The following is an 11,658-nucleotide window of genomic DNA, read 5'->3' as shown; positions in this document are numbered from 1 at the left end:
ACTCTGTAGACCAGGCTGGAACTCAGAAATCCGCCTGCTTCTGCCTCCCAAATGGTGGGATTAAAGACGTGTGCCACCACTGCCCGGCACCAGTCGTTTCTTAATCCTCACGCCCTTCTACGTAAATTAGGAAAATGAGTCAGAAAGTAACTACCTCTGTGTCACACAACCACAAGTCTGTTCAGTGAGCACTCTGACAAAGCTTCACTTGTCCACTGTAAGAGGTCACGTGCTCTGAAGTGACTGGGCCGGGTGCCTGCAGGAGTGATGCTGGAGGGAGTCTGCCATTCTGTGAGAGCTGGTCCCTAGCTTACCCACTCACCATGCTGGGCATTATCCCTGGGTATCTGGTTCATTGGGTCCGAGGCTGAGCCTGAGAGCATGCACTTTTAAAAAGCTCAAGCGATTATAGTAGTTTGGAAAGCAAGAGCTGGGGCACACAGCTTCCCTGCCAACCTGAGTTATGCAGGAAGTTCTCATTTCTCAGAGGCATAAACTAGTCCAGCCCTGACTCTACCACAAACAATATCTGCTGCTGTCAAACCTGCTGTTCATTCATTGCATGTGCTGTGCTCCGCAGCTCCCAAGCACCCACAATGGCAGACATTCTGGCTTCAAAGAAACCTGAGTGTCTGCTTTGAGAAGTTCCCGGGCAAGAGGGGGGTGGGGGGGTGAATGGAAAGAGGACATTCTTGCCAGGCAGTGTTGGTGCACGCCTTTAATTCTGGCACTTGGAAGGCAGAGGCAGGAGGATCTCTGAGTTCCAGACCAACTACCCTGGTCCACATAGTGAGTTCCAGAACAGCCAGAGCTAAACCCTTGATTAGTTGTGGGGGACACTGGGCAGAGGCAGGGAGGCTTCGCTTTAGGAACAGAGACTACGGTGTGGGGAGTGATCCTGGGTCAGCACATGGCAAGGATGGGGTGAGGTACTAGGAATGCCTCACAAGGAACAGGGGCCAGTGTGGAAAGACCCACAGACCCAGCTCGGTGGCTTAGGGCTACATGGCTGTGGAGTGGAGGATACTTTAAGAGGGTTGGAGGTGTGCCTGGTGAAGTTGGAGAGAGATGGTACAGGAAAGACCTTGAGCGTTACTTAAGGGGTTTGGCTTTTGATTTTTATCTTAAGGAGGATGGGATGTGACGAAGGATTTTGGAGTTGTAGAAGCGCTGGCTCAGATGGCCTTTCAGACATGAGGGTTGAGGATACCAGCAGGAAAAGCTAGCAACATAGAACAAATTAGTTGCAGAATTAGGAGTTTATGTATGTTAAAAAGCACCATAAATGAAATCTGAAAGCAAAGCACTTGGAAAGCGTATCTGTTGCATTTCTTGACAAAAATAATATTCTTAAAGTTACAAATAGATCATAAAGATAAACATAAATATAGATAAAGATAAACATATCAATATCAAACAAATAGGAAATTCACAAAGAAAGAAATTCAAATGGTCAATAAGCATATGAAAATGTTAGTCACTGATAACCAAGGAATGTTAAAGCAATAAGTTGAAATACCATTGACGTACTGTTATTTGCCTATCAAATTGGCAAAGATTTGATAAGTGATAAAACCTAGTGCTTTTTAGAGTCCAGAGAGCAGGGTGCTCTGGGGCTGCAAACAGAACAGTGTCTGGGTATAAACTCTCTACAGGGTATTGGCAACATGTATCAAAATCCTTAAAAATAGTCACGCAATTTCCTTCTCGGATTATATCCTAAGGAACTCGCCACAGACATGTGCAAAATTTAGCGACAAGAATGTCAGTTACAACATTATTTACAGTAAAGACTGGAAACAGGTGAACTCATCTGTGTTTGTGGATGGGTTACAAAATAAAGATCCACGCATACCATGAAGATGCTGAAGAAAAGTCCAAGAGACATGCCGAAATGCCCATGACATATTACATAAAGCAGTGGGGGTGGGGGAAGCATCTGACATGCTACCACTTGTGAGTGATAAAAGGATATACACATCTTTGAAAAACGAGAATCTCTTGAAGGGGTTACACAAGAAACCAGAGGGTACTTTGCTGTGGGCACACAGGGAAGAAGAGTTACTTTCAACTACAGAGTTTGTATACTATTTGAATTTTATAGATCTGTGCATATATTGCATATTCTAAAATATAAATACACATTTGAAAAGTAAGTCATTAAAGACTATATACAGCACGACCCAGTTTTCTTCATTAGAAAACAAAAACAAACAAACAAAAAAGCAAAAACCAAAAGCCGGTGAGAGTATGTGCGCACACAGTTATACCAGGGAGAATGAAAGACTTACAGGAAGGCTGACAGTGTCCTCTTGGTGCTAGTGTGACGAGCTAAGAGTCACCCTTAACTTTCCTTACGTGGTCTACAAACGCATGTGTGTGGCTTTTATAACAACACAAAGTCTAAGTTGTGTGCCAAAGGGTCTTTCACATAAGTCCAGGCAGATGACCGTGTAGGGCAGACCCGCGCTGAGTGTTTGTCTGCACAGTTCAACGGTGGCACCCACCAAGTCTGCAGGTAGAGTACAGTCCTTGATTTCGGGAGACGTGGAAGAAGGAAGAGAAACAGCTCTCTGGAGACTCTGCTGACAAATGAACAGAAAATTCATCCCTGCCACCCCTTGTGTTAACTAATACCCCAGACGGTTTCCTTTTTGAGGTGTGTGTGGGTGGGTCATTAAAGTCTGGGTCACAGTGAATGGAGTTCCCACGGGTGTCTGTATCTGAGTCACTTATTGTGCTTTTTCAAACGTTCTCTTTGGAGTGGCAATGGTTTTATTCCTATGACTATAGCCCTTCCCCCGACACATTCATCCAAGCAAGCGTTCTCTCCCTCCCCTCCACTGGAAATTCGTACCAAAACCATTCCTAATGCATTGAAGAGCAAAGGAGGTGCCTGCCAGTTTAAACTCATTCTGTAAACCACCTCTGACCTCATTTTCATCCTTCAGATCTTAACCGTTTGTCAGCTTATGACCTCTGAGCTTAGGGATGGCACTGAGGGCTGAGGGGATGGGTGCAGGCATATGCCAGGGCTGAGAGGAGTCTGGGGTTGGGGTTAGGAGAAGCCATTTTGGAGGAAGAAGACAGAATATGTTCTAAAGTCAGGGAAAGTGGTCCTGGGATGGCTTTTTCCTTTTCTTCTTCTCCAGAGCCATGGTGGGACTCTGGATATTTCTAGCACCTTCCTGCAGCACCCCCACACACATATACTGGGAGTGTTTGGGGGAGCTGTGTGGATATGAGCTGGGCTGCTGGCTTCTGGATCTTGCAACTGGCAAAGCAACAGCTTGAAGAAATAACACACAATTAACTTTGTGTTTCCCTTTAGTCTCCGCCTATACTTGGGATCCTTTCTCACTGCTGGCCATTCAGTGAGGAAGGCCAGGTGGATTGTTCAGATTCATGCTGATCCATCAGCAAATAGAACGGCCAGCACACAGATGTAATTGCCAGGCCTATTGTCTTTTTCCTGGGGGGTCACTGCTCAAGCCACTAGGGAGTCTGGCTTTTGGTCTCTTTCTCTCTTGCCTATGTAAATATAAGGGGGTGGGAGGATTGATGTGTGAATCATGTTTCAACTTTATGGAAATTGTTCTGCTCTCAAACAGTGTAACTATTCAACAGAGAGGCAGCTAAGCATAAGATAGTCAGTAGCCAGAGCTCTGGAACCAGTCAGATCTGGTTCAGTCCTAGCCATATCCTGCAAGGCCATGTGACCTCAAGAACATTAATTTTCCTGGCTTCTCCATCACCTGGGAATAAGATCCCACAGAATGAGTATATGAAAGAAATGAGATTGTCCGTGTAATGATCTGAAGATAGTGCATTTAATAAATCCTATTAACATTATTGCATTTTATATATTTTAATTTTATATAATAGTGTCTCACTAAGTCACACGAAAAATACATGAAAGTGCTTTGAAAAGGTTTAAGCATCATATATCTTAACGGTGTCATTGGTAATAATCTCATATGGATTTCCCAACTTCCCTATCTTCATGAAGACTGGGACTCTGTCCTATATTGCACTATGGTGGGGGACCAGTGAGCCCTCGGGACATGTTTCAATGTGGCATAGCATAAAAAGCATATGTGTCAGGAGACCAGGCGGGGACCCGATTGGTTTAAGGCAGGAGAGTCAGTCTGCAGTCGAAATGTACCCATTTGACAAAAATTCTTTATGCACTAGATATTGAGTTCAGATAATTTTGTCAAAAAGGGAGGTGGGGTGTACAAATTCCCACAAAGCCAAGTCCTGGGGCAGTTTCTACAATCCCAGCCCACTCCACTAAGCACAGAGGCTGTGGCCAACCTGATGTATATAGTCTTGGTCTAAGTGCCCCTCACTGTCTTTACCGGAAGCTGTAGGTCACTCTGCCTGAGGGACAAGGAGGGAACAGAAATAAGGGAGTGGACTGTCTCCACGGGAAATGACAGGAATGGATGCCTGTGAGTTAGTTTTTATTTACATTAATTAGTCCTAATCCCTCAGTCCACCCAATGCTCTTTCTTTCCCTCCTCTGTCACCTACTCAGTCTGCTCTGCCCCCAACCTTTGGCTCATTTCACCCTGCCCTTCTGCTGTTACAGCTGCCGGCTAGCTGGGGGTGGGAGAATGGTATGTGTGGTCACCAGAGGGCACTGAGAGTGGGCCTTAAAGGCATGTGAATCCTGGCAAAGACCTGACCTCACAGTGGGAGAAAACAAAGTACAAGCCTGGACAAGTCCGGGGGTGTGGCAGGAGCTCAGGTGACTGACTGAGGGGGCAGAAGGAAATTCACATCCTCAGCATTAGTTCGCCCAGCGCTTCTTACGTTCATCACAGTCTCCTCAAGATGCTCTGATCCACTGGGAAGGAGTAGAAGGGTCCAGGCTGTGGGCACCATACACCTGCCAGGCTCAGAAACACTGGGCCAAGTCAAAGCCACAGAACCATCCCCGGTCCACAAGACTTCCCTAGCTGTCCCATTTGCTGACCTACTAGAGAAAAGGACAAGTCCACGTCTGGGCTGCTCACGAAGGTCCAAGACCGCCTCTCACCTTCTTACAGACAAGAGTTGGGGAGCAACAGAATGAGCAACAGGAGAAGTACAGGAAGAACCGGGAAGAGAGGGAGAGAGCCCACGTCGGGACTCTCCACCACCGGTGCCTGGAAGTCCCTGGTCAGGTACGAGTGTGGCTTGAGAGAGGCTTCCTTGTTACATGGCTTCTTTCTCCCTTTGGGAACATCTGCTGAGCTTCATCTCCGTCAGCTGGATGTACCGAATCACATTGGTGTCTGCGAGGAGAGAAAACACAGCTCAGGGGCTACCCAGCAAGGATTATGGTGGTCAGCCAAGGTCCTTTCTGCCTTTCCCTAGGAGCGGCAGAGAGAGCAGCCAGATGCCAGCCTTTGCCTCATTGCTTCTCTAGCAAAGATGACCATCCTACTGTGACCAGGAAGCGAGGATGGTCGGATGGGGTTGGGGTGGGGTGGGGGGCAGGAAGTGCTCGCCCCTGACACCGGAAGTAGTTATCTCAGCGATCTCTGCATTCGTGCAGTTAGCTGAGAGTCGGCTTGGCACTAACCCTCAGGCAAGCTCCCAACTTCTCTACCCCTGTGTCTCATTTACAATAAACAATATTCATCTTTAATGTCTACTTTGCAAATTTTTTTAAGTTAAAAAATGTTGCTAAGCCAGGCGGTGGTGGCACACGCTTTTAATCCCACCACTTGGGAGGCAGAGGCAGGCGGGTTTCTGAGTTCGGGGCCAGCCTGGTCTTCAAAGTGAGTTCCAGGACAGCCAGGACTATACAGAGAAACCCTGTCTCAGAAAAAAAAAATGTTGCTCACAGCTGGCTGTGGTTAATGGAGGGGTTGTTGCCCAAGCTGGTCTCAAACTCCTAGAGTCATGTGGTATTCTTGCCTCTGTTCCCCAGGTACCTGGGGCTATAGGTGTATACCAGAGGGCTTGCTTATGCTTGGCTTTTTAAAGCCTTCATTATCCCATCTAGCTCTTCTTACAATCTCCAAGGCGTGTATCCTGACCCTTACTGTGGCAAAAGGGAAGATTGGCACTTGGGAATATTAAGACGCTCAAGGAGCCAGGCACTGCGGCCCACTTCTTTAATCTCGGCGCTCATGTGACAGATCTCAGTGAGTTCTGTCTGGTCTATATAGTGAGTTCTAGGACAGCCGGGGTTATTTAAAAAGACCCTGTCAGCAAAACAAAACAAGCAAAACAGAAAACTAACCAAATAAACATCACAAACCACCCAAAACCTCAAGACGATAATGTAGTGATTGGCACATCTGCCCAAACCTGATTCTCTTCGACATCATAGTATCCTTCTCATAGAGTCACTGTAAGGGCCAGAAGAAGGAAGTCTAAAAGTGCTTAACACCATGATCAAGAAAAATGAGTCAACTGTGTTGTTTTACTTAACTTATGAGCTTAAATTATGACTTTGCTCCACGCTTATTTTTGTCATTTTGAGTATTGCCAGATGACCAGCCCTCAACAGGAACATTCTCTCCTAATTCCAGCCGAGTGAGTGGCATGCTAGAGTCACTTAGCTTTGACTGCCCACAACATAAGCGTCACACAGCTGCCTGGGGTACCTACTTGTGGAAGTGAAAATGGTAGTGAATCACGCTTAAAAGCTCCAGGCAGCATCCTGTACTGGCATACAGCAGGTGCTCAAGAAAACTCTGTTGGATGGGTCCAATTTTAGTTCCAAAGTTGTTTAGTTCCAAAGCTGGTAGAACACACTTTGTTCACAGAAAGTGAGCCAACCATACATAAAAATAGAGAAGTATTCTTTAAAAAAGACAAAGAAAAAAATATGGTAGGATGCTAGCAACTTGAGAAGTTCTTAAAGACGAATTGGAGGAAGTCTTGCTATGTTAATGGATCAACCACACGAACAATAATTACGTAGGGCCATAGTCATTGGAGAGGCTTTTGGACCCCCTGCCTTAAAACAGCATTCCCTTTTCTGCGCCTCATTTCCTTCATAGTGTTCACTACTGCCAAATTAGCATCCTCTACTTGTCTATCTATGGGCTTCCTCCATTATAATGAGCTCCTTGCTGGGTGTGGCAGCACACTCTTGTAATCCCAACCCTTGGGAGGCAGGAGGATGGGAGTTTGAGTATGGCCTGGTTGATACAGCAAGGCTTTGTTAAAAGAAAGAAAGAAAGAAAGAAAGAAAGAAAGAAAGAAAGAAAGAAAGAAAGAAAGGAAAAAAGAGAGAGAGAGAAAGAAGAGAAGAGAAAAGAAGAGAAGAGAAAGGAAAGGAAAGGAAAGGAAAGGAAAGGAAAGGAAAGGAAATACAAAAGAAACAAAATGAAAACACAAACCCAAATAAGTTACTCTTCCCTGTGTTGCCAAGGCTGGTCTTGAACTCCTGGCTTAAGAGATGCTCCTGCCACAGGTTCCTGAATACTAGGACTACAAGCACAGAGCGCTGGATACAGCAGCAGCCTTCTTGGCTCACTGCACTTTGTCCACTGCACTACCTCTACAAATACCCATAGAATGAAAGAGTGATTGGGAGAGCTAATACACGTGATCTAAAAGGAACGCCAGCTGATTGGAGAAGTCGGCTCATGCTTCCTGAAAGATGCCGGGCATCAAAAGTTTCTGCTCGCTTTTGTCTTGTCAGTCAAATGTGGATTCATGGAAAAGGGAGGCACCTTATCGTCTACATCCCTGGTGCCTGATACAGCTTGTGCTACATAGTAAGAACTCTAGGTCGTACATAGTAAGTATGTATTTATTAAATCAGTGAAGAGACCTAGCTTTGAGCTGAGAAAGGCAAAAACCAATTCTACAGTGTATCTGAAGAGAAGGAGTGCCTTGGGTCCCTAGAAACCAGAATCCAGGTGAAGTTAAGGACCACATGCTCTTCTCATTCTGGGTCTTGCCTATACCTGAGCCCTTGTGTTTTCTTCCTCTGGCCCCACCCAGTCCTGCCAGCCACAGACACCATCTTCTGCGATGAGCAGGCCCTAGGAACTGTCAGGGGTGTCTGTGGTGAAAAAGCAGGGATATCTGTCTCACCTGTGGGTTGTCGGGTCCTTGCTTCTTTTAGGTAGTAGAGAGCTTTATCATAGTCCCCAAGATGATAGAAGGCCACACCAGACCTGTAAAGAGCTTTGAAGTTCTCTCCTTCCTTCTTCAGGACCTTCAGGCAATACTCCTTGACTCGCTCATAATTTACCAGCTCGGCCTGGAGCAGGCAGGCTGTGGAAGACAGAGAAATAAAGAGAAAACGCCATTACAAAACCAGAGGCTACAACACCTTCAGCTAGCTAGCTTGTAGCCCACATCCCACATCCCACATGGGTCCCAGGATAGCTACGAGTTCAGCCCAGCCCATCTCTGTAGATTGGCAGTGTCATCATGTTACAGTGTTAAACATCCCTGCCTCATCTGTTCATCCCAGAGGATGTTGAGCACAATTGAGGCCTCCTCTGGGGTTTACGCTGTGGGATCTGCCATCCAAACATCACTGCTTACAGAACTAGCTTCACCACCACTAAGTCATATAACTTTAAGCATGTTACATGGACTTGTATCATAGGTCAAATTATGCTTCCCTTAAAAGATACACAGGATGTTATCAGCTGCCAATACGTGAGCATGTGACCTTGTTTGGAGACAGGATCTCAGAGGTAATTGTTTTAAAAGCAGGTCACTAGAGTAGGCCTACATCTGACATGACTGCTGTCCTTATGAAAGGGGAATTGCACATACAGAGAACAACAGAAAGGGACACAACAGAAGACAGCTGGCTGTGCCTATAGCAAGGAATGCCTGAGGCTCCCAGAGAGTAGGAGTGGGAATCTGGGTGGGCCAGGAGGTGGACTTCAGAAAATGGAACAAACTTTCCATCACAGGCCTCCAAAGAAAACAACCCACAGACACCCTCATTTTGGACTTCTAACCTCCAGAGCCAGGTGATAATACATCTGTGTGACTGAAGCCATTTAGTTAATGGGACTTTGTAGTTTGTGGGACTTTGTTACAGAAGCCCAAGAAAGAAGCTATCAAAGGCAACGGTAATAAGGCTAGCTATTACCTGTTGACTGCTTGTCTTATGCCGGAGGCGTGTCTCACCATCTGTATGCATTTATCTGATGTGATCCTCAGAATCTTATGGTGTGGGTACTATTAGCATTCCATTTTACAGATAAGGATAATTGAGCCTTTAAGAATTCAAGGATGTTCATGAGAGTACACAATGTGCAAGAGTCATGGAAGGGTTTAAACTAAAGCTGTCTGGCTCCACAGTCTAGAGCCCGTCTTATCGGAATGTGGTTATCTTACTACATGGTGTGGCATGCAAGGAGCGCTCGAACGGTGCTTGCTAACTTCACTCTGACTCTGTTCAGTTTATACCGAGGGCGTGTGCCCCTGACCTCCATCAAGACAGGTCTCGGCCTCAATCCTTTTTGCTTGTTTCTACAGTTCTTTAGAATAGGAGCTTTCCCACAGACTAGTGACCAGCTCACACGTGTCCCATTCTCAACATGGAACCTTCCTCGGAGTTCCCTGCAGGAGGAAGCTAAGGGGGCAGGCGCTCATTCTATAATTAGCCATGTCAGATAAATTCACATAGAATGGTGCAAACCCTCCCTTGGAGGATTTTCTTGTTGACCTAAACCACAGCTGGGATAGGTTGAGAGTGATAGGTTGGGATAGGTTGAGACCTAAACCGCAGCTGGGATAGGTTGAGAGTGTTCCTGGAGGGGAGTTGAACCATCTTGGAAAGTAGTTGAAAGCCTGGGCCCTGGGCACTTCACTGTGAGTCTGCTGAGATGTTCCCACCATATGTAGTAAGCTCTGACTAACAGCAGAGAGGTTCACTGTGCACACTGGAGAGGCTACAGGTAGGGGAGAGTGGGAAAGCATTGGGCTTTTCCTTTAAATCAGATGGTGGCCACCCAAGACCAGCCTGGATGAGGAGCTGGAGGGGCTGCTGACAGACATGTGGATCTTCCCTGGTATTCACATTAGAAGGGTCTTTTTACAACACTTGCAATCTTAATTAATTAATTGTTTCTGGTCCTGGGTGACTTGCAACTCTCTGTGCAGACCAGGCTGGCCTCAGACAAACGGAGCTCGTGTGCCTCTCTCTGCCTTCTGCATGTATGAGAGGCATGTGCCACTGCTCCCCAGTGACTGACTTTAATCTTTTTTTGTTTTTTTGGTTTTTTTTTTTTTGTTGTTGTTGTTGTTGGTTTTTCATGACAGGGTTTCTCTGTATAGCCCTGGCTGTCCTGGAACTCACTTTGTAGACCAGGCTGGCCTCGAACTCAGAAATCCACCTGCCTCTGCCTCCCAAGTGCTGGGATTAAAGGCGTGTGACACCACGCCCAGCGACTGACTTTAATCTTAAGAGTTCCCATTTCACTTGTTTCCCCTCCTTCTGTAGCATCCCGTCACGCATTCTGAACCGAACCCCCATCCTTTTTGCAGACTAACAGGCGAACCACACAAACTCAGCCTGAGAATAAGAGAACCAGGAAGTGAAAGAGATCAAGAAACCAACCCACCACATTTTTTTCCTGGCTGTTAAGCCAAAAGCCAACCAGCAGGGCTGCTCACCCAGAGTCTCAAGCTCTTGGTGCACCAGAGGCTCCCTCTCCATGAGCTGATGCCACAAGCCCCCTCTCCCCACCCTGCCCAGCCCAGCCACCTTCAACAGGGGTCTTGGACTCCTCTGACCCCTCCCCAGTCCCAGGCTCTGCTCACAGGGAGAGCTTTGAAAGCCATTCCTGGATGTGATGCCACCGACAGACCTGGCTCTTACATCTGCTCTTAGAGCAGAAGGATCTCCTCTGTGTAGCTTCCCGTGCCCTGTGTGATGCCTTTTCTGACCAGGCACAGCACCTCCTTCCGGTCTCACTTTCCATCTCTACACAGACACTTCTGTTTATTGACCTGGACAGTCTAGGAAACAGGCCACTGCTTCTTTCAAAAACAGTTTTTAGATGTCTAAGGCATCAGAGAAAGGAAGTAGGAAGCTGGAAATAGGAAAGCCCCACCTTCTCCCAGCCCATAAGAGGGAAGGCAAGTACGATGACCTATTTGGCCCTCAGCTCATTTAAAAAAAAAAAAAAAAAACAACAACAACATTTATAAATCCCTTGTAGGGAATCCTATGGGAACTGGGGCACTTGGCTATGGACCAGAGTTCAGACCTGATAGGAGGCAAGGCCTAGCTTGTTGGTAACAGGGTGTGGAACCCCTGATCACATTGGAGGAAGCACCCAGGGAGGCCGAGAAGTGGGCAGCCTTCCAGAGTAAGGCTGAAACAGAAGGTGGAACTTGAGAGGTGGAATCCAGATAAGAAGCTAGGTGCCAGGCCAGGGTTTGAAAGAAGATGCTGGTGGGGAAGAGGAGAGGCTAGAGGTGACCTGAGCCTACCTGAAGGTGACACAGGGGCACCTCTATGCTTTGGAAGGGGAACTCTCTATTTGTAGGCACATTTGAGTGTGGAGGAACTTAAGAATAAGGTGACAGGCTGCCCCCAAGCAAGAATCCATCCTTCTGTCTGTGGGCCTGGAGTTTGCTGGGGCTCTTCACAGAAAGTGTGTGTGTGTGTGTGTGTGTGTGTGTGTGTTTGTGTAAGAAAGTGTGGCAATAGCTATCTCCTGAGAGGCT

General features: G+C 46.7%; 1 protein-coding gene across 1 annotated transcript in view; it reads right to left on the bottom strand.

Annotated features, from left to right (window-relative positions):
- Positions 1-1,240: 1,240 nt before the first annotated feature.
- Positions 1,241-11,658, bottom strand: part of Ttc9 (tetratricopeptide repeat domain 9) — a 36,309-nt gene continuing 25,891 nt past the window's right edge. The window contains exons 2-3 of the mRNA NM_001033149.3: positions 8,050-8,232; positions 1,241-5,282 (exon numbers count right to left, since the gene is read on the bottom strand). Of these exons, the coding sequence (NP_001028321.1) occupies positions 5,203-5,282; positions 8,050-8,232 (263 nt within the window). The 3' untranslated portion in view covers positions 1,241-5,202. The remainder of the gene's footprint in view (positions 5,283-8,049; positions 8,233-11,658) is intronic.

This window comes from Mus musculus, chromosome 12 (assembly GCF_000001635.26).
Source record: "Mus musculus strain C57BL/6J chromosome 12, GRCm38.p6 C57BL/6J".
NCBI lineage: Eukaryota > Metazoa > Chordata > Mammalia > Rodentia > Muridae > Mus > Mus musculus.
This window is presented reverse-complemented; position numbering and strand designations above follow the sequence as displayed.